Here is a 23,326-nt window from a genome sequence, read left to right as displayed (position 1 = left end):
CAGCCGCTGTGAATGGATACGCACAGATCTCCTCACAGCAGTAAACTGTAGACGATGATAATTCAACAAAGCATTACTATATAACGGGCTACAGAATAGCTGGGTAGACAGTATAATAAATATAAAAATGGAGCCTGGCTGCAAATCATACTGAAAGCATTGACTTAAGATATTTCCTCTAGAAACAGTTTGTTATGGATAGGCCTGTGCAGTATTGAAAACTGTTACGTCAGCAAGTAGGCTGCTCGATATCGATCAGGGAGCTAAGTAATCGCATATGAGATCCATATGAATCAGCAGAACCTATGCTATGTACAGTCATTAAAAGAGGAAGCTTATCGCGTCCTAAAGAGGCCAAATTTCAATAGAGCGGAACGAACACGGAAAATGTATGACACAATTTTAGCTTGTCGACTTCGTACGAGCTACAAATAACTTATCTGTCCCACCAGCATCGGGACTTCCTTTCTTGTGTCGCTTGTTCTTCGGTGCGATATACAAACTACTGCTCTGCAAGCCATTACGTTGAAAAGTATTTAATACTATAGCAAAAATCGATTTTAAAGATTTTGGTTAGAAAAAAAACTAGGTCGGACAAATAGACAATTGGACAACGAATATTTGTCGACACAATCTGTGATTCAGTTGCCCATTGAGGGGTACGTTGTCAACACAGTAAACGCCAAAAGCAATATGTTGTCACCTCCTAGATCTTCCCTTAGCCATCAATAACTGAATAATATATTGAAACTTGCTTCATTTTCGCCTGCATAAACAAAATTCTCAATATATCTGAAAGTCACCTATCAGGGCGTACTGATTCACACTTTTAGGCATTATTTTTCTAGGCTTATCTCGTAATGAACGTACGTGAGCATTCGAATCATTTTAACGATATTTATCGTGAAGTCGTACAAGTTGGGTACTTCACAGTCAATTACAACAACTGACTTTTGTAAATGTTTTGAAGCATATATTCAATGACTGTTTCAAACTGTTTTAAAATTGTGTGTTTATATTGTTACAGTGCTGGTATTATCTTAAAACTTTTAGCCAAAATTAGGAATATGGTGAAATGGGTCATGGAGCAGTAGTGAAAATTTAAATTTTCACTTATCCTGTTTACGTATTCGGTTGTCGTTCGGCCGTATTTTATATGTCGTGGTCCGTAGTTCTAGCAACGTAAGTTGCGTATGTAAAATTAAATACGTCTTGATACATGGAGCATTTTATTACACAATATGTAACCCGAATAATTTCCGAAGATGCTGAAGTTTGCTTTATTTTCGTCCGTTGTCTTGCAGGGATTTGACGGATAAAAGAACAGAACATTGCAGTTCAATGGGACAAAAGACAATGTTCGAATATTTGCCAGATGGTCCTCAAGGTTGCTCATACACGGTAGTCCCTATGTCCGTATCTCCACCTACATGACCCAGACCAGATAAAACTACATAACTTTTGTAATGTTCTATAAATCTACATCCGCGGAGGTCAGATACTGTGCACTTCGCCACTGAAATTCTATGAGCTAATTTATACTGAGCTGAGTTATCTGAATGACACGACTTCATGCCTTGTCCTAAAATATCGACAGGGAGCATCTAATGGGGGCCTTAACTTACTCTCTGTGAGCGTTAGTACTGGAAAAATGAGAAAGCTCATGTATTCAAATACCCTAAATATATCTCCATTAGCCAAACGCTCCGAAGTGATAGGGGTCCAAAACACACAGTAATAAAGATATAAAAAGAAAGACAAACTCGTAGATGATAGACATTTTTTTGGCACGATTGGTCTCAATTGATTGATGTATATATTCTTTTCGTTGACGAAAGTCGATTAAACGAATTTAGGAAAGCAGCCCGTTATTTATTTTGATATCATAGGTCATATAGCATCTCAAATTTTTACTTGCGCAATCGTACTTCTACCGAGACATCTACACACAATCAAATTGTTGCGTCCAGCAATCCGTACTCCATAACACTTTATGGAGACCGTCGGGACAAACACTGCTTGAATCACCGGTCATGGCCGTGCAACGTACGACGATCCACGCCCATGAACATGCGGAACGTGCGCGTGCAATGTCGTGAGTGAAATAACACTTTCAACAATAAATTTACAATAACTCACGAAAGCTGCGTATATTGATTGCGCGTGGTAACTTGTGAAAATTTTGCTGATAAGACATATCAGTTAATTGGTCCCATCAAAAGGCAAATGGCTTGAGTCTCCGGAGGAATGCGTCGAGCGGCCGCGAAGGCTACAATGGGGTAAGAAGTAGCGAGCGACCGCGCTTGTCAGAGCTTTCTCGAAGGTACACTGTTAATTGAATTTCTATTTTCTATTTCGAAATTTACTATCTATGATTAAAACTGTCCTGTATTTTTTTAAATTATGAACATTATCAGCGTACAACGATGTATAATACTTAGTTCTTTACTGATCAGCCTAGAACTATTTACTGAAGTTTTTCTAGGCTGGTCGTCCTAACAATGACATTGAACGAAGACAAAACTAATTAACATTATGTATTATATTCAGTTGAAGTTTACGTTCGGAGGCAATGTGAAAACCCTTTTGATCGTACAATAATGACGCAGTGTAGAAATACATTACACACATAACCTGGCGGACGAAATTTTTCTCACGACATATACGATTTGGGTGGTTTGTGGAATTATGGCTGCTTAAAACAGTTGCCTAAACGTGAAAATTGCGAGCCGAAAGGGGGGTCGTCAGGCTGCTGCGCGGGGGGAGGAGGTACCATATATAGGCTATGGAAATGGTGATGGCAGAGAAAGCGATTACGCGCATAGCTACCGTTCGGGTGGAATACATCTGCATCAAACTAGCCCATCTGATCTGTGTGACTTCGTCCGACTCCTCGGTACATACATAAGAACAGACGGTGGCAGCTAAGGCAATCAAGAACTGTGCCAAGTGGGACTGCCGAATAGAAACAGAACGGAAAAAATTGTTCAAAAATGAGTGCCAACTATAACCCAGGCATTTTGCCACTACGACCTTAGTTGTTGACCCAATCAGTCATCAAGTATTCGGCCAGAAGATTTATTTTAGGCTATCAGCAACACATGCGGCCTTGACTAACCAATCGTGATGTACTTAAGGACAAAGGCAGAATGAATCGATGCTCAGAGTATAAAATCAATAGGTAAACAACTCGTATATTAGTTCAGTCCGTGCCTTGGGAAACTGACGTGGCATGGTCAATTTACCCTGCAGATCCTCTGGTAGACCGTGTTCCTCTGGCAATAGTTTTCGCGATGTAATACTATGTTATCGGTATGGGCGACGATAGTTAGGAAGCAGGTGACGTGAATAGCAAATTATAGTAAATGCTTTTGTCCTATCGACAATACATTTGCAGACAGTCTTCGAATTTAAGTACAGAACATTATGTGATTTCATTTACCATATAAATCCGGCCAATAGGAGAAAGCTATCTGAAAATAGCTGACGATGACAGGTAATATACGTGTTTCGAAAGAGATTCAATCCGCCCAAGTATAATGCCCTGCAGAAAACGGCGTGAAATAGAAGATGTTGAGCGACGTTCTTGCTATATCTAAGACGTACACCTTAGAGGGAAGGAAGAACTTTCTTCTTTTTTAATTTACTTGGCCAAAAGCTACGGCAAGGCCTTATATATATATAACTCCAACCAACGTCAACTCTAACAAAGTATATTCAGTACAGAAGAACAGTGCAGGATCTGGGCAACCTATCAATTAAATACCAAACGAAAATAATTAATTACTGTCTACTGCCATAGAGTTGTCTGTACTTACTTGCGATCAAATGTTCACCAACAACGACGCTATAAGCTCGATCTGCTGTCTCGTGCTGTTAACTTGAAAATTGCATGAGTCTAAAATTGTAAAAAAGGCCAGGTAGCATTTTTTTTTGTCTTCGACGTAACTACGTATCTACCGTAGACCGGGGGTCCAATTTTATACTGCGAATGATTCATCTTGATCTAACGACACTCATGAAGCACGCTCACTATAGCAGTGAGAGGAAAAAAAAACTGAAGATAGGGTTTGCATTTTTCCGTACGTGTTAAGTGACATTCTTTAATATATGCATATTATTGAGTACAAAAATAAAAGTATTAATAATTAATTTGTTATATTCAGGTGCTACATTTGATCTCTGTACAGCTTGAACACCCACAGTAAGTTGGGTGTGCATTCAGTTTTATTACACTTTGTTATTGAATTGAATGCCCCTTTTGTCATCCAGCAGTTTCATGTAAAACTGCAGTGTACCGCATTTGTGCATGTGAGGCAATGTGACGTTGTCACTAAACCCCAGGTACATTTAGTTCAAATTACAATGTGCTAATGGAAGTCTGTGGTTTTTTTAATTTATTTTTTATTTACTCAGTTTATCGAACAATATATATAAAAAGAATCGGTTTTTTGACAGTGGATATTTAAATATATGCTGCAAGCCTTGCCAGTCGTATAGAAATCGGCAATTTATTCTAATAATTCATGATCAAGAAATTATGTAGATGGCTTTAAATTTTTTGCATCTGTTATTACCTAAACGATGGCATTCAGTACATTTTTCCATTGGCTTACGACTGTGTACGGTGAAAATAAGAAAAAAAGGTCGTAGATAAACTCGGATTGCTCAATTCGAAACAGAGTTAAAGAGGAAGAAAACTATGCACCGAATAAACTTTTAATCGTATTAACTGTCGGACTCCCTTCTTTCAGTGACATGCCCCTCTCAAACTATATGGAGCAAAACGTTTGCGCTGGACCATTTGATTTGAACGATTATGATCTCAGCTAACCCTTTTTGAGGCTAGGTAACTAAGTGGATAACTGAATTATCTAGAATTGAAAGCCTAAGCAGCGTTTGATGATAGCTAATTACCGTCAAGCGGAGATTAGTCCAGTGTTAGTTGAAATTGGGCGGTCAATCATTGGGCACCCCCTTAACGAAGTGGGCACGTTGGTTTTGCATTGAAGCTTTGTCATATAATCGTCAATTTGAGGTATGGTTCAATTCAGATACGCATGTGCTAGAAGGTCTGCTCATGGCTCGAATGCGCAATGTCGCACTTAACGGTCAGTAGCATTAGGGGTACCGTCACAGGTCACCATACCAGTATACTTAGAGTAATACCACACGAAGACATGCAGCTGGGGAACAACACAAAAGAAGTATCTGAGTGCATGCCAGGTAAGTTCGTTACTAGCGTAGCGTTCTATAAGGCTTCTACCGCTTATCTACATAGATCCACTCGGCCCTGCAGTATTTTGTGGCTCAATTTAAATCATTTATACACGTAACAGTAGCAACATATAAAAATCATGATAGATAGATAGAGAACTTTGGACCAAACACTGACCTATCCGAATTCATTTGGCGTGTGGGCGAAAATTGTTTTTATTTAGCATATTATTACATGAGAAAAAGCTACGCCAGTTTAGCGATAGCGGTCCCAATTACAGCCCATGGACAAACAGCAAACCTCAGTGTAGAAAGGAAACTTCGTAAGTCGAATGTTTAGTGTCACTTATTTTTCAAAATTTGATTTCCACACGCAATATGTGCAATACTTGTTGCCTGTCTCAAGGGTTTCTACACCAAGACCGATGTCAGTCTTTTACCTAAAGGACCCTTTTCCACCAGAAGTGAAGTTCCAAACAGTTTCACATTTAGTTGCTAGGTGTGCTGGGCTGGGCTGGGCTGACCTAGGAATAGTGAGACGTCCTTGTAAGGCTCGTTCGTCTCGAAATGAACTGCGAAACAAACTAAGACTTGCCGCCACTTTCATTTGGTAGATTTCCGGAACTTCCATTGCAGCACAAGGAAATGCCAAAGGCGCGAATCGTGAGAAAAAAGCGGCCGCTGTAGCATGACGCTAAATGTTGGTACGAGAGATAGCAGGGCTCTAGGATCTGCTCGTCACATTTGTGAGCGCCGACACTATCTCGCGTGGACAAATGGTTAACATTGCATACGGAGATAACTATGCGAGCTGGTTTTTATGCCTCAGTCAGCACTGATATACGTGTAACTGAGAAAATTAGAAGGGTATCCGGTATGCGATTTTGCGTAACAGTACGGGAGAAGATTCAAAAGTGACTGAGAGCCAAGCTCATTCAGTGTAAGCAAAATCGTTAGAAAAATTGCAGTTGTTTGTATACACATCCTACAAATGCATTAAATTCTATGCTTTGTTACTTCATCAGAAAAACACAATTCAAATCATTGCGTAAATTAAAGATGTCGTCTATACACGAGTTCAGGCACAAACTATAATTGTCTCAAGCCCTGCGTGATCCCAAAAAGACGCTGTCATAAAGAAAACTAAGATTGTGCATATTTTTTAACAGCAACAATGAATCGTTTCCAGGATATTTTAATTCTAAAATATGTACTCCACTGTTTATCCTACATCTATCATGTCTATGACCCTTTAATGCCAACAGTTGCTAGTGAACTAGAAAGTAACCTTCACGTCCATTATGTTCCTTCTTGCGCTATTTATCCATGCTGCTAACCTATAATAGACACAATTACTGCAAGGCACTTACTAGCTTTGTGGGCTATTGTATATCTAAGTGTGTATTTGTAATCAAAATCGATTGAATAGGTACCGTATTGTTGCTGACGTAGTGTCCTGTTTCTCTTCGTTCTTTCTCTTTCTTTGGGCAGCGCGAAAGATGCTTATAGAATGAAAAGAGCAGGCCTTTTAGCTCAGCCTGTTTTTAAACGGTAGCCGACACAACTATCTTTCCCTTCATTCTTCAATGACTTCATTGCCAGTGTTTAGCTATCTATTAGAAACCACCATACGTATAAGCAGTAGCAGGAGTCGCCGCCATGGAAGCTGGGCTGGCCGTAGTTAGATGTGGTTTCTTCCACATTACGTTCCATAATGCAGGGTTAGACCTTTGGCATGAGATTGAAATGACGGAAAACAGAAGAGCTCAGTTCGTGAGTGCAGGAGATCAGCGATGCCATGGCGTGGCCTGAGTAGCAGAGTATATTTGTTAGTCTGTCCATTGGTTAGGTCGGAGTCTGACTGGCAATAGAAGGCAATAGACTGGCTTTGCCGAAGATGGACGGCCTGGCAGTTATACTTTATAGATAGACGTGTCTGGAGTGTGCGTGAAAGAGAAAGACAAAGATCGAGCATTGGGCGGGGCTAGTAGAAGCCGTTGCAATTGCTTCCATCTTCTTATTTTTTCTACTCGTTTGATTGCTGCTGCTAGACGTGTCCTTTTCTCAGTGTTGCTGTTAACTTACTCCTGTCACGAGGGCATATCCTGACCACGGCTTTCGCCACCACAATGGCCGGCACCGCCGCTGCGGGCCGATGATTGTGACGTCCACGAAGACCGCTTTGTTCTTGGATAATGACTTGGTCATTAGCATCGACTAGCCAGTGACCAATAGGCAGGACATGAAGCGAGTCTGGACCCATGGCTGATAGCTTCAAACAGCTTCCCCTTTTCGAATAAAAAAGAAGAGGGATAGTGCAGACAGGGGTAGCTGAGGCGGTTCTTGCGGCGCGACCGCATTCACACCGGTCTTCTCGCGGCACGCACTCGAGCGAAGAACGGCATTTGATATACGGATGAGGCAGGGTCCGTCCCAGGCGTACTACTAGTCATTCAGTCGTCTGGAACTAACAAAGTTTGGATGTAAATGCCCAATACGCTATCAGGCATTGTCTACGTACCATAAGTTATAGTAATATGCCATGTCTGGGCAGTCATATTGTCCGACTTTCAATGCGTTCAACTACGTACAGATGATGAACACTGTACATTATGGAATGCCTATGACTATGCCCCCTACTATTCGATTTCTAGATCGGCATTGCTTAATGGAATATGCCGGTAGTCAAAAACTATATAGACGTATTTTGCTATGCTTGATATTCTATTAGAGATGGATGTGCCAGATCGAAGAAGACTGTAAACATATTCGGACGAACACGCTCTCGTTTGGTATTGTGATATGCCCGATATTTCTATTTCTATTTTATTTTATTGCCAACTTATGAACTCAGCCCTTGGCTAATCAATTTTTAGCAATTACATAAATAATATCGCTCATAGATTATAGCTTCTGGCCAACCCGAGTATCATTTTATGTCCGACGCGAAACCAATCAATTGATTGTCTCCCTTAAAAACATGTAGCCACCGACAATATCGTTTAATTTTCATCGCAATATTTTTTGTTTGATAACAGTACTTGTTGCTTTATCAAACATTATTTATACTTGTTGGGTCATCCCTCCTTGAGGATATATTATCAATTTTTTTCTCCTATATGGTAAATATGAATAGACACAAGCAAAATTTTTGGGTATTTGAGAGTGGTATAATTTATCGAATCATAGTCATGTTTGAACCGTTGAATGTTGTGCTAATCCTCACGGCTTTTCACGATAAAGCGTACTTGCCTAATCTGTGTCAACCCCTATTATAAAAAGACAACTTCCACTCATAAATTTTAAAAACTTCGGCTAACGTAAAGATCGTAGTTAAAAACGTAGAGCCCGTCGAATTTAGTTTTTTTTATCAGAAAATGTAATCGTCTGCTATTCAGTAATCGAAAGTAGATATTACATATGATAGGTGGTTCGTGTTATTTAAATAAGGCGGGGTTTCGTCTAATCTTCTATAATTGCAGTCACGTGATGCTGATGTAGGCTTCTGCCCTTGTTATTAAACCCTTGGTACTAACTTTTTTTTATGAAGAATTAAGCGTTATGCATTTAGCTAGCAAATGTGCCATCCAAAATGGCTTTTTATCTTTAAAAGATATCCGAATGCCCTACCTTTCGCTAAAATGTGCTTGTTCCCTGTGTCCAGCAACGTGGTTGGCGGCTGCGTCGCTTGGGAAAAAAACTATACATTAGCTTTCGGGTCTCTACGTTATATAGGTTACCGCTTTAGATACATAGCGCGTTTAAGGGGAGCTTCATAATGCCCATTATTGGATGTATATCTCCTAAAGAATTTTTAATTAAATTGCAAATGAATATAGGCTTTTAGTTCACTTAATGCCAAAAATAATGGAAGCGAAATGTTTTTGGGCATACTTTTGGGCTTTTGGGGAAAAATACAACATCGTTTATGTAAATATGACCTTACGTTCATTTTTTAGCTAGATGTCTGCGACAATTTATGATATCTCTCACCGGTCACTTTCCGCTTTTTGTTCTTCAGCCGGTTACTTAGCACACATGTATGTACTCACATGTGTGTATGTCTATGTATACATATATATTAATCTGAAAATATTCAGAATTTCAAAGCTAAACTATATATGTTATTCAAAGACAGGTGCTGCAAAAAGTTTATTGGAGATAATCGCAATAATCGTGATTCGTAAAAAGAAAGACACATCAACGTAAATTGTAATATGGCTCACGTTTGAGGCCTAAACTGTGCAGCAATAGATTATCATCTAGATAGAGTGCTATTTCAAAATCATATGATTAAAGTACGCAATGCGTGATTTATGACACGCATAAAGTCACCTCCGTGAGCTTTTGTTAGGGGTTCCTAAAAATCGTTGCGGCTATATTGTAGAATATATACGGGACAGAAATAAAAAAAACTAAATATAACATTTTCGCCTCCTTGCTAGCTTAGTAAGAAGCAATTTACTTTCAATACTGGGAGTCAACTAGTTCCATTTAAAGGCTTGGGAGTCAACTAGTTCCATTTAAAGGCTTACTGGTTCGATAAGTAGCAACTGCTCCAGTCAAAAAAGTTTCTTAGAATAAGGCAAAACCCTTTATTAAAATTCTGGCCGAAGGCCTTTGGCCCACCAAACGAAGATGTCCAGAGTCTATTAAAGAACTGGTCTTATCTATCTTAATTCTGACGGACGGCATGCTTTTAAAACACGTTATTTATTATTGATATGATTTATTCGTTTCCGCCAAAATACATACCCTTAGTAGGTTTTAGAGTATAATCATTTTTAGAATCGAAAGGAACGTCCTTTGAGGGAATCTCCAGTACGGAAACCCGACTACCGTTGTTCCTGTCTATCTCGTGCCGAATCTTATCCGCGATGTTCTGGTTGATCAAAATAATCGCTACATCGCTTCGCCTAATAAAGGCTCTAAACGTCTCCTCGATTACAGACACCGGTGTGCCCCTGTCGACGACTTTGAAGTTGGGCTGTCGATCTTTATTCATCTCACCAATTCCACCCATAAGGAAACCTGCACACGTTTCCTCATCGCCAATGACAGAAATCAACTTTCCGCTATCAGTCATATTTAAACGGTCGCCTTGCTCTTGAATGGTAAACCTTCATCGAGACACACCAGACACGCACAGTATTAACACGTCGTTGTTGCTGAGTAAAGGGTATGTACACTGAGAAGGGAGTGAGCACGACGGCATTCTCCAATCTGCCGCGTCTCGGCCCTATACGGCCCAACTGCTTCGAGTTTTACGACAGTTGCTGTCATCAAAAGCACTGCTATATAAAAGCTCACACGCGTATGTATAGTCATCTTGACGTGACTTAAAGCGCTCACTTCGTTCGTTAGAAAAGAATGGCTACTGCAAAGCCATTTGATTCTCTGTTATATTAACTGAGCATTAATAAAGCCAAGCAAGAAGATGGTTGGGTATGAATGAGTAGGGCATGCCAAGGACAAGCAGGGTGACCCACGTATATATGAATTTTCGAGACATTGAAAGAGAAAATTGTTCGACAGAGTTATTGAGCGATTGACTGGGTCGGGGCATTGGAAACCGATTTTTGGATTTGCCTTTTTTAGAATTCCGTACTGAAACTTAAGTCTGGCGCCTATCCATGCCAAAAAGACCCGATAAGTTTTCATTTTTCGCTAATTGCGGTTGACGGGCATTATCGCTTAACCACCTACGGTCTGATAGAGCAATGTACATATACGTGTGTGGATCGCACTTTGTAAACCAGCACAACAACGAGTCTCCTGCCATCGTGCACCTATCTGTACTATCAAGTATATACATATAGTCCCGATGCATGGATACTTTGTATCCATCCATATTGGGTCAGACAGATGCCATAATTCATCCCTCGCTAATAGAGAAGGTTGCTAATTGCTGTGAAAAAAAGGGGTATTTCAACTCGTACAACTGCCCCAAAAGTTATTATCAGACGACAAAAGCTATCGCAGACAGTGTCAGAGGAGTTTCCACAGACTATAGGATCTATCGCCGGTAATGGATTTACACAGTTGGTGCTTCTGTTGTACTACGATCATAGAATATGGAACAAAACCTCATTTGACATTTCAGGTAACCGTGATATAGGCAGGTGAAGGGTTCCACTAAAACGTGCCCAACTATCACGTTTTCCGAATCTTTGGCAAGGTACACGTAGCAAAACAAAAGCGTCATCAAAGACGTCTTAAATTAGGTTTATAAGCCATGCGCTATCGTAGAGACAACGAGCTGTGGAGGTTTGCGGCCGTCAGGGTGTCTATCATCATCATCATCATCTTGAAGTAAATAAGAAAATCTTCCCCTAGTAATGTTCTTCTTCTTCTAGTAAGATTCTTAATAGTGCACGCATATGCCGAACAACATATGGTTGGACTGGTAGGCACATATACTGATTATGTATGTGCGTAGTGCGATTTATCTGGATGTGCCTGTGACAGTGTCATAGTATACCTGCATGTTTCTACCGCATCTGGTAGAGAAAATACTAAGCACTACTTAGAAAAAATAGGTCCTTGTATTTCAGAGAACCAAGTTATGTAGGGGAAAGGTAAAGATACAGCAGAGAGAGCATTATCATATTATATTATGTATCGCCGTAGCGTTGTGGACAAGCTCAACTATATAAATACAACAAAAATGCCAACTGGTTGTCCACGATACGGTCTTGGGAAGCATCGTCTTACTTATATTCTTTACTAATGATGAGATAGGAATATGTCTAGCTTTGTAAGGTTGTAGTATTTACCGTTGACGTATAAGTGTATATGCATCTAATAAGCAAAACTAGCCTTCAGATAAATTTTCGGCTTACATGGCTTTAAAAGTAATGACCCATGCTGGTGAGGCAATGCACTTAAACTCCCAAGTGGCCCAAGAGGAATTACGGGCCAGCTTTGACAAAAATTAAGCGTAAGTAAATACCTGAGAACGTTTTTCATGCTCGCTTAAATTTGCAGAGCACGTAACGCATGAAGGCGTATACGACTCATACGAAGAACCTTTTTTCTATATAAAGAAAATGAATATTTCGTGTAAACTGTATGAGTCTCATATTATTCCACAGTAGGCGGATTTATATCAACCACCTATGGCGTTCATCGTGACCATCAAAAGACCTTGAGCAGGCACAAAAAAGGTTTTTACATAGCGTTAAATTTAGATGTAACAAACAAATTGGTTGCGATGACGTCAGTTGGGAGGCCGCCGAGTAAAAATCACTCGAGGCCGTCATCGACATCGACCTCGGATCAGAAACAACTCATTAATTGTTAGAGAAAGTAAGCAGCAAAGGCGAGGCATCTTGAATGTGATTCTTATAGCTTCATCCGGTTCCGGCCAAGGCATAGCCACAGTGATAGGTTTTCGTACAGAATTGTTACAGATGCCGAAATTATTTCTCGGTATCGATACAAAATAAGGAAGAGAATGGCTAGCTAAGGGGCATACTTCTAGATTCAAAGATAGTCCAGATCTCGATTTGAAAAAATCGATGATTTGAGTTTGGTACAACAGTAAGGGTTTTTTTATATTGGGGAAGTGCTTGAGATGGTACACAAGGACCTGTGTATGGTTTACATGCGTTAAGTAATCCAGCCAGTAAAGACCCGATAGATGAAGCATGATCATTCTTTTTTTGTGATAAGTCTAGATTGTACATAGTAAAGACTAACAGCTCAACTTCAGAGTTCTTTTGCATTCACTCAAATGAAATCTGACATTTTCCAATCACCGGTAAATAAACGTTTAATGACCATACACTTATTAGTGAAGACAACTTTGAAACGTAGCTGGTCGAGTTCCTCAATATCAGACCTGAGGAGAAGTTCTGGCAAAAAGAAATAAATATTACTTCGAACCTGAGGAAGAGTCATGGAAAACGACACTTAATGCATAATAGATAAATGTGTTCCAGTGAAACGCTATAAAAGAAGAGCGGAAATTACTTATGCTCTTACCTAATGCATTCTTTATTTGTGAGAAATAAACACAAAGACTATCTTCATAAAGAGACTGAATGATGTGGCTAAAATTACGGGGAATTCAGGTATCTTTTTCTAAATAGAGATTGGTAAAACTTAAGCAGGTGCTACAGAAATCTAACAAACTATTTAAACATTTCTCATTTAGATAAATTCAGCTATACCCTCCCGGTAATTTTTTTTCTATTTGATGGAAAAGGTAGACGGGTTAAGTAATGTAATTCTTTTGCTCTATATACCTTCATGGCTCACTCAGGTTTGGTAAGCAGATCGTCTAGTTCACTTGACCTTTAGCCAAATCCGTCAATAAGGAGCTCACTGCTCTCAGAAGCTGACCTTCTCCACATTGTGAGCCTACCCTCGAATACGCCAAGGCGGAACAAGTCGACTTACCCCAAAGATAGCAAAAATTGCCGCCAACACACGTGTTTATTACCACTGCTTCATATATTGAAAGTTAATGTTGGCGTTATAGTAAATTCAAATACTGATGTAAGTAACCGTAGTAGATATATACGCACCCGAATCTTCAGCTTTTCCTTGTTTAACAAATAACAAGCCTTATGTTCCCATTGTTAAGGTGATAGTACCAGCTTCATATTTTGGGTTTTCGAAGAATTTTCGCTGATGCGCAGGATTACAATCTAATAGTAATAGAAGATGGGTAGATAGAGAATGCCGACGTCATGACTCTGCAGAGCATTAAACTTTCCATGAACAATAATATTAAGATGTTTTATTTGACTTTCATTTGGCAGTATTTATTTAACTTTTGTCCTAATACACAGGCCTAATTCGATATTATCAATACCGTGCCGATACGTTGTAAATATATGGACATCATGCATGAAAATAGCAGGTAATTTCGGTGCTACTTGAAAAATTTCTCTCTCTCTCTCTTTTCCGTTCCCTAAATGTGTGTATATATATATATTTATAAATTTTATCTAATAATAATTTTGTGAAAAGTAGGACCGATGACAGAAGCATGCACATTAACAGCTTTGAAGGAAAATTTGAGCGTTGCAGGTCCTGACCTCAGCATCATGGTAAATCTCTGAGAAATACAGGTGAGGCATGTTTGCGGAACTAGAAAGAAGTCCAATGCCAGTACGGTAAATCTAAAGCGGCTACAAACCAGGCACGATTTCGTTAGAAAAAAATGAAACTGAGCTATTGTACGCTTTGCTTGCAAATCTCACTTTTTAGCCTTATTAGTAGTTTATCCTATGCAAACAATTCCCAGGTTTACTCATTTTAAGGTATCACATAAAAGAATCACCAGACTTTGAAAGGGGCTCCATCGAAGGACCTATGAAACAGCACTATCACCATACAAGTAACTATTGAAGTTCATAATGATATTTAGATAATCCTTCATTTTTTCTTTAGTACTTCTCTTTGTGATTAGTAATACGAGGTAATTATTTGTAATAACGGTGAAATCTGAAGTAGTGAGGCGGCATGCTTGTTAGCTATGACAAAACGTTTTAATTACTGCGCCTCTAGAGATAGCGCCCTTTCCTATAATCGTAATTATGATGTAACTATAATCGTAATATGATGTAATTATGATCTACAACGTACTAACTCAGACATAGCTTAAACAGGTAAAAAAAAAAAGCACGTATATGCGTATCGTAAAACGTTATTCAAATGTACTTACAAATATCTTGAGTAAAACTGCAAGATTAGCGGCCTCGTTTTTCCACAGAATAACATCTAAAAACGACTGAAATTCCCTTGGTATAGTTTTGATGGTGCTCGTCAAATAATCCTCTGTTCGATTTAGCATCAGAATTACCTTCGTGTGGCCATTTCAGATATATGGCGATCCCAAAACACTGTCAGACATTACGCGACATGCCTTCGTTGAACGATAAAAATATCGAAGATATTTTTGCGGGTCTGCGAAAGAAAGATAAAGTGACTTTTGCTGACATCCGGACAGCTTGTCATCGATAATTTCCATATTGCAGCAAAAAGGTACATCACGAAATACCTATTGTGTATATGGACGTAGTCGTATACCTACATAGAGCAGCTGTTTGCTACGCCAGCCGAAGAAGTTCCATAACGATGTGACCGGTTTGTTACGCAGAGCAACCTTGTATCTGGGTTAAATTTTCTAATTCCTAGAAAACGATGTCGCTGCGAGTAGCATCCTTCAATGTGACAGGGGTCGCTGATCCGATTCGAAAAAGTATTTAAGGCTTTTTCGAAATATTGATGTCGTCCTGTGACCTTCCTCCTTTGCTATTAGCTGCTCGTAACAACATTATCACCGATGAAATAGTTGAAGTTAATGGGAAACGCAGCAAATTAGATTGTCACGGCGCTGACTGACCCGGGTTTCGTTCCCGTATTTTGCAAGCGGCTTAACATTCTAAAGTAGATTAGTGCTGTTTGGCTGGCCTGTTTTAAGCGTTACTAGGTGCGTACTATAAATGTTTTCGTAGTCTTACAATGGATTCCTTTAGCTAAGAAGAACCGCGATACGATATACATGTATACATGTGTGCTGTAGAAGCAGTGCTCGCTGATATGTATGATGAAGCACGAAGATGGATACGCTTTAAATGCGAATGCGACTGCACTAGAGGTTTCTGGTAGTCAGGCCAGGCTCGTCCTTCGTGGACGCGCATTATCACTTGGCCAACTGGGATCTTTTGCCTTTTCGAAGTTCCAGCTGTTGCGGCAAGCGAGGTGATCACAATTGCTGTAACATGAACTTAAATAAAATCAAATACGATACTTTTATAGTCTATGTTTGGAGTTTCACGTATGAATGGAAATGTCTACTTGCCATCCACAGATTCGAACTCGATCTGGCAGATTGGTAGGCATTAATAGCGCTGCCCCGTCTCCTTAAGGCCTGCGGCCAACTGAGCTGTGATATAACGACCGATACTACAAATAAACAATGTCCGTCTGTTCCTGCTTATGAATATGAAAATCGTACGCTTATTTGTTCTTTTTTTGCTTATAAATTATTAGTACCTCTATACCGCTATCCTATGATGTTTCTCAATTAAGCTTAAAGCAGGCCTGAACTCGACCTTGTTGTGGCTGTTCTATGGCCCTACTATGCCGCCTTAGAGCCTCGTTGCCCCGTTTCAGCTTTTTCGTTGCAATTTGTCTGTCACACTGCTTTGGTAACTTCCGATTCAATACGCTAGTTTGCTGCTTCGTCCTATTATTTGATTTTAATAACTCGATTAAAGTGCCCAAGTATATTTATTAGCGTTACCTTGAGGTCAAACTAACTACAACTTTTGAAGTTCCGCGTGAATATGAGGTTTTGTTTAATGTTGCTCATTTCAAATTTGTATTTGTATTTCATTATACTATTATTTTTTTTTAATCTTGTTCTTTTCCATCACAGTGTTCTCTTGTCAGGCTGAGCATGCGCATAAAAAGGTGGCTGTGACGTATATATATATATACACCATTGTCATGACCATTGGTATAAGCAGATGAAACTTCAGTTTGTTTTTATTTAAATTGCGAACACTGCATAGAAAATAGAATTTTTTCCTGCTGCAGAAGCTTAAAACGATCACCATTATAGCCAAATGGCTGCTGACAATGGTGGGCTATCGGTTTGTTCTTAAATTCTAACAAACGTTCATATCTGATGTTACGAAATTCTTATTCAATCACGACCTCTAGTTCTTCCGATATTGTCAGCTTTTTTGGGCAAACTACTTGAGGGTTCTACAAGAAAAGTGCATTGGCACCAGATATGAGGAATGGGCAGAGTATCCTAAGAGATGCCTTCGTTCAAACTCTTTGCTTGAAGGGTTTTCATCAAGAAGCGTTTTTACATCACAGCGATAATGTACAGGCATTCCTTCCAGTTGAAAGTAAAATTTGCCATTTTCATGAAGGCCCTCCCGTACGTGTCACAGAGCAGATTTCCGCGGGGCATTCAAACAATTGGCATTCGATGAAAAAAAAAATCTAATTATTTCCATGTTTCAAATACCGCCCTACACGATTTACCTGGTATAAACAGTGTGGTAAATTAATAAGGTATTTCTGCATAACACGTCGATTGTCAATTGCGCAGTAAGTCCAGAAAGGTTATCCTTAATTATATCATTTAATTTAAATGAAACGTTATTGCTCGACGTATCCTGCTATGAAAACGGCACGTTTCTTTCGTCTGCTTTCAAAAACGGCTCGCAGAATTGTTCCTTTCGGCCCGAATCGTATTCATTGATAACATGAATCATTGTTATACTGCAACTGTTCTGCTCTCTGTCAGTAATATGTTTCGTGCTTTTTTTTTCGTCATAGTCTTAACTAGTAAGACACGTTCGCCTCTGTTGCTTAAACAATATATTATGTCTCCTATTCCGGCTAATTATTCAGCTATATTTCTCCTATCGATTGTGCCGATACATGACGTTTCGTTCCAAATTTGTGTAGAAGGGGAATCTGATGCAGGTACGACGAACCTGCCGTCCGGTGCTACTCAGTTCTGTTGCTTACTGAATTATAAGACGGTTGGCCTTACGTTTTGTATCGAACACTTTCGCTGTAGTAGTTAAAATTCATAGCGGCAGAAAAACGGAACTCGGAGGCATTATACGCAAACAGAAAAGGTCTCGATCTTTGCAAAACGTAACAGAACGCAGTGAGTGGTACACCTCATCAGCACACTATGCTCGTCCGAAAAGCTCGCTTTTTGTTGTCACTCGAAAAATGTTCGTACCTGCACACGGCCAAGATACGCCTTTCTTAAGTGATAACCCCAGCTTCGGATACGCGAGCTTATAGGATACGTTTCGATCGATAGAATTTGTATCATAATATATCTCTGCGGGTAAGATGGAAGCTAGGCGAGCAAAAATTCAAGATTAGCCAGCCAACAAAGTTGTCATCGTAGCAAAGCTCTTCCATGATTCCAGACAGGATTCCAAGATTCCGTACACCAGACAGAGTCTACAGATTATTCTACATATACAATACGGCACAGATAGATAGCGATTCTTTGCGCACAGTACACTGTGGAATATTCGTGATGACCCTTTTAATAGTACACTTGCTCTATAATAAATCAGTTAGCTAGTGAGAAAAACAAACCCGTGACAAAGCAGTCACGAAATATTTAGACGACGCTGTCGGCTGCCAAAAAGTGAGAAGGTTCCGGTCGAGTTCGATCAGCTACACATTTAAAAGTAGGTCTCCCTGAAGAACTGAAGGTAAAAACGTTTAGATTCAGGCCCGCATGATATACAATTAAGCTTCGTGTGAACACCGCGCAATCGTTTTAAAGGTTCTTTCTAAAGCGTAACAATTTCGTGAAGCTGCAAGGAACTCTGTCTTCGGCATACCTTATTTATCGCTTCGTCATGAATACGTAGACCATTTTCCGATTAATTATAAAGATTATATAGTTACTGAAAGTTTAAAGTTGTGTAGATGTAATCAAAACGAGGGCAACGCAGCTAATTAGCGCCATACAGAATTGGCCATCTTGGGGAGAGCCAGTTGTGACACCGCACACGTCGCGCTAATAGCGAGCTAACTTGGAAGGTCGCATTTCTTGTGCTCCGTAATGAATAAATGCTTTTTCTGTGCTCAGTGATTAACTGATAATTCTGTTACTCTACGTAACCTATACTCAACTGTAGATTTTCGTGGGTTATCTGCTGTGCAATAATATGGAAAACGTCTCAATATTTTTCAACGAATACATTTCTGGCCTAATAGGTTTTTTTTTTTTCTTTACTTATATCTTAAAAACGCTTGCAAATTTAAACTTCTGAACTATTCTGAAGTTTAAAATCCACCTCTTATCTATACCTAAGCCTTATATCTGGTCTCTATTTCCAAAAACACAATGGATACCTTTCTAAAAACACTGCTCATAACATCTTTGAATATTTGCAATTGGTTCAATATAAAGGTGAACTTGGCCGTGTGGTAAGTGGGCGAATAAAAGCGTTTTCATTGAGTTCCTAGTAATTTACCGCGTGCATCGGCCACTTTTGTGCTAGGAAGAAACTTACCTTCCATTCCCGTTTTATCTTATGTGAGTTGGCTGAATTTGTTACGAATCGCAGAGAAAAATATGGGCGTATGTAGTGGTCCAGTGACCGAAATGATGAGGGAATGAAACAAATTAGGTTAGGAGAACTGGTGCAGACGGATAAGTATCGTGGAAATGCCACCGTCTTCGGGGGATGCTCACGGCAATGCTATTGAGCGCCATCTGTGTTCGTAATCGTACTAGTGGCAATAATGTTACTGCTGCTACTGTCGCTATTTTCGTGGCCGCTACAACGACCGCTAGCCCCATGGAAGCACCGTATAAAACATATGTTGGGCTATTTCCATTACTAGTTTCAAGGAAAAACTATCTTAACAGCTTTCAAATCCTTTTCACGACAGTCCCTCGGACAATAAGGTCAAACCAAAAAGGAGCTTGCTTTTGCAGCCGATGCCCAATGGCGTCACCGAGTTCCGTTGAATCCTCTATGGAAGTACCACAACAAACTTTTCACAGGTTCTACTGAAGATATCGAAGGATCTCAAGATTGCGAGAGGAAGAGATGGATACCTATAAATAAATGAACAAAGCTGCCAGCAGCATTTGCGGTACGGCAATGAACCGTCTGTTCTGAACTAAACCATTCAGATTACAATGGAGTAGTTGGAGCAGACAAGGTGGGGACGGAGGGGAAAACGCAAAAACACGAGGACAGAGAGTTTTAGTTAACATATAGTTACTGAGAAAGTGTTAACAGATACACGGCGCGTGCTGGGCTGCTGGGTCTATATATGTTTTATACAAATACGCATATCTGTATATCTGTGTCATTACGTTAATCTTGATCATAATCCAGATAATATCAAATTCAAAGCTGTAGACGCGACCAGCTTCCTGTCACCCTTGCGTACCTATAAATGGATTGTTTCGAAATGCACCGGATATGATTGAGTGGTGCATATGTGGGAGAAAGGTATCAAGGAAAACTGAATACTTGGTAATCATTTTATCAGAAATTAAAGCAAACTCAATATACAACAATAAAAATGACAACATTTTAACAACACACAGAACTTTGCTTAATTTACAAAATGTCCAATTTTACGGCAACACTTAGATTAGCAGTGAGGGCACTAAAACTAAAATCGGTGGCGAACACCTCATGCTCTAAGTCAAACCTGTGCCTGTAACAAAAGAGGAACAGCGTCATTGCGTACTCAAGATCCGCAAAAAAGTTACTTAAAAAAGCTTTCAAACTTCAGATATTAAGAGGCGGATGTTTCGAGTAGTATGGCTTGACGACAGGGAAAGGTGCAACGGCAGAAGGATCAAAAGGAAAATCAATACCAAGAACGGCCCAGTTTCGCTTAGGCCTCGTTCGTTGACAGGGAAGTTTTCCGTAAGTATGCCATGAGCCAAGTGGTCGTCGAACCTTCTTCACCGGCCTAATGGATCGTATGCGTTTTTACCCCGACATCCCCCTATTTGGTCCAACTGCATAACCATGCGAGTGATGTCCAGTAGAAGTTGGATACTGCTCCCTGCGCGCTCTTTCGAATAAGAGAAAGTTCGGACAGAGGCTTTAACGGGCCAGCTAACAGACAGGCTCTGCTCCTACGGACGCAGGCATTTAATGCAGCGACAGGAGAACAAGATGTAGCGCTTGTCACCGCCGTGACGCGCGGGGTGGAGGAGGCGGGTGCTTTTGTTAGGACAGAGCAATCTAAAGAAGCGCCGTCCTGTGCCGTGCAAAAGGATAGCAGCTCTGTTACTTGGCTCCGTTCTTCGATAGAGTAGCTGGATGTTGGTCCCTGTTTCGTTGTTTGAGTTAAAGTCATGTCCATAAGACCCGGCAAGCGTAGGGCAAAGCGCTTGACTCAGCTGAAGTCAACACTTATTCGACAAGCTGGCGTCTGTATACCCCACATAGCAGACAATGAATACGATATACACAGTGAAGTCTTGTACTCATTTTTGCTCACTATGAAAAGAATCGAGCTAGAGAACGATGATCAACGTGTGTCGCTGTTGTCACTCGTATCGTTAACTGAAAAAGGTCTTACAAGATGCGAAATGAACAAAATAAGGCGAAGCTGGAACGACGACAAATGTCAGCCTGGAAAACAGTTTTGCTTAGTAATACAGCCCTTAGGCCGCATGCAGAAAAACTGCTATCGATAACTTCTGCTATTTGTAGGTTTCAGCCGATACCCACAGTTTCAACTAAGATTCTTAGGACAAAATCTGAGTAGGAATCAAAATGTTTTTCACAGCACTGAACTCGAGATCTCATTCGAAAAACCATTCAATCTTGCAGTGGGCAAAGCGACAACATTCGAGTAACTGCATTGCGTTTTCCTCCTGCTGAGCATTTCCCATCAAATACTGCAAGGTGTGCGCGATCCCTACGTGTCCGTTACGTGGCAATTGAACCAGACTCCAGCAGTCAGATACTAGGAATGTCATACTATTTATGTCGACAGCATCCATATTTGATCGGTATGTGTGTACTGCTGTTACCTCTCGCCGATCTGGACACTTTCTCTCTGTATAAACAGTAACAGTCAGAACAGCAGATTGCGAGTAGAAAAACGCTGTGAAAGAGATTGAGCAGCAGTCGTGACGTTGATCTAACAGATACGTGAACGGAACATCTCGCCTAATACGGCACTGCTAAGTATTTGTAGCTTACTCCTGCTCATAGAGGTAAAGCTCTGGCTCACATGTTTAGAAGCATTGAAAGCTCTTCTTGTCGAAGCAATTGTCAACAACAAGTAGAATACTTTTAGCTACATTTGATGCATACATCCAGGCAATTAGAACTTTTCTGTGAGCACTTGGTATTTAACAGGAAAATACAAGAGAGCGGGCGATGAAAAAGTCACAGTCCGGCGCCCTTTCACTCGCGTGCTAATCCACATAGTGAATACGAACCCCCGTGATAATAAGGCTTTTCTTCTTTTCTGTTCATTCTATCGATACAAGTCGGTGCCTCCCGCTTAGAGTTAAGTCCTGCGGCCTCCTGCACCGCTTGTTGCGCCTCTCTTTGCAGGCGCAGGCTATTTGCAACGCTTGTACCACCAATTAAAAGGTCCATAGTCACAGCTGAGGAAAGTGTGTTGCATACGATACTGCGGACGTTATTAAGGTCCTTTGATATACGTGGCTCATGCGCTCGATTGACGTACACGGCTTCCGCTTAAATTCAACTACCTACGGTCGGGGGTTAATACTGGCACATATTAATCTGATAGGTCAATCCATGCAAGTTCTCGCAACAATTACGATCTCACAACAACTGAACGGAAGATTTTTGTACAAGTCACGGGATGGGATCTCCGGGTGATATCATGGACTGTTCTTCTATATACGGCAGTCACGGACACGCCATATTGAGGGCTCCTCCGAAATCCATAGTAATAGTAGCCGTCATCCAAATACGACACTGCGTTTTTCCGAGGGTTAGACAGCGATGCCAGCGCATTCATTGTAGGTAATTTTCTTTGTTTCTAAATAAAAAAAATTGTTCGTTACGTGACGATATAGTGTACAGGGTAAGGCAAAATGGTCAAAGTTTTTTCATTTCACATTAGCTAATGCAGCAGGGAATATTATTAGCAAATTATTGCAATAAGGAGCGGACACGCTTGTAACAGGGGGCCCGTTATATAATTTCTATAACCTCGTGGTGTAAGTTACCTAAGAACCTCGTGGTGACAACGCCAAAGCGTTGGTCTGTCCAGTCTGGTTTGTCTATATAGTAGTATACTAAGTTTGAAGGCTTCGACCGGCACCTCTTTTTACTATTAAATAATGTAATTAATCTACTTTATGTGGCACCTAGCTTAATGTTAACAATAAACCTTATCTTTTTGAGTGAATCCTCGTGATAACTATAGCATGCAACTATCGCAGGTTTAAACTTTACAGTGGGAAGTGGTTACCATGACATATGGTGGCTATGCCAACTCATATATTTGTTGAGGATCAAGAAACCTCAGAGAAATCGAGCAAGACCCATCTCTGCTAAACGTTCTAGCGATAGAAGGTGTTTGGTGGTAGACAAAAACGTGAGTCTGAGAAAAATATCCACTTAAT

General features: G+C 40.2%; 1 protein-coding gene across 3 annotated transcripts; it reads right to left on the bottom strand.

Moving 5' to 3' along the window:
* Window positions 1-1,919: 1,919 nt before the first annotated feature.
* Window positions 1,920-15,175, bottom strand: LOC147756403 (V-type proton ATPase subunit F-like). Of its 3 annotated transcripts, XM_086984913.1 has the most exons (8): window positions 14,894-15,171; window positions 13,749-13,871; window positions 9,973-10,337; window positions 8,848-8,904; window positions 6,651-7,684; window positions 4,918-5,186; window positions 3,819-3,898; window positions 1,920-2,269 (listed from the first exon to the last, which is right to left on the bottom strand). In XM_086984913.1, the coding sequence occupies exons 3-5, from the start codon at window positions 10,301-10,303 to the stop codon at window positions 7,671-7,673; spliced, it is 402 nt and encodes a 133-aa protein (XP_086841039.1). In that variant the 5' UTR covers window positions 10,304-10,337; window positions 13,749-13,871; window positions 14,894-15,171; the 3' UTR covers window positions 1,920-2,269; window positions 3,819-3,898; window positions 4,918-5,186; window positions 6,651-7,670. The 3 variants fall into 3 exon arrangements, with proteins under 3 accessions (XP_086841039.1, XP_086841037.1, XP_086841038.1); XM_086984911.1 differs by lacking the exon at window positions 13,749-13,871 and having other exon boundaries at window positions 1,921-2,269; window positions 14,894-15,175; XM_086984912.1 differs by lacking the exons at window positions 1,920-2,269; window positions 3,819-3,898; window positions 4,918-5,186; ... (1 more) ...; window positions 8,848-8,904; window positions 13,749-13,871 and having other exon boundaries at window positions 9,947-10,337; window positions 14,894-15,166.
* Between the last annotated feature and the right edge of the window lie 8,151 nt (window positions 15,176-23,326).

The sequence above is a fragment of the Varroa destructor genome, unplaced genomic scaffold, assembly GCF_002443255.2.
Source record: "Varroa destructor unplaced genomic scaffold, Vdes_3.0 BEIS01000003.1, whole genome shotgun sequence".
NCBI classification, from domain to species: domain Eukaryota; kingdom Metazoa; phylum Arthropoda; class Arachnida; order Mesostigmata; family Varroidae; genus Varroa; species Varroa destructor.
Note: the sequence above shows the minus strand (reverse complement) of the source record. Positions and strands in the feature narration are given on the sequence as shown.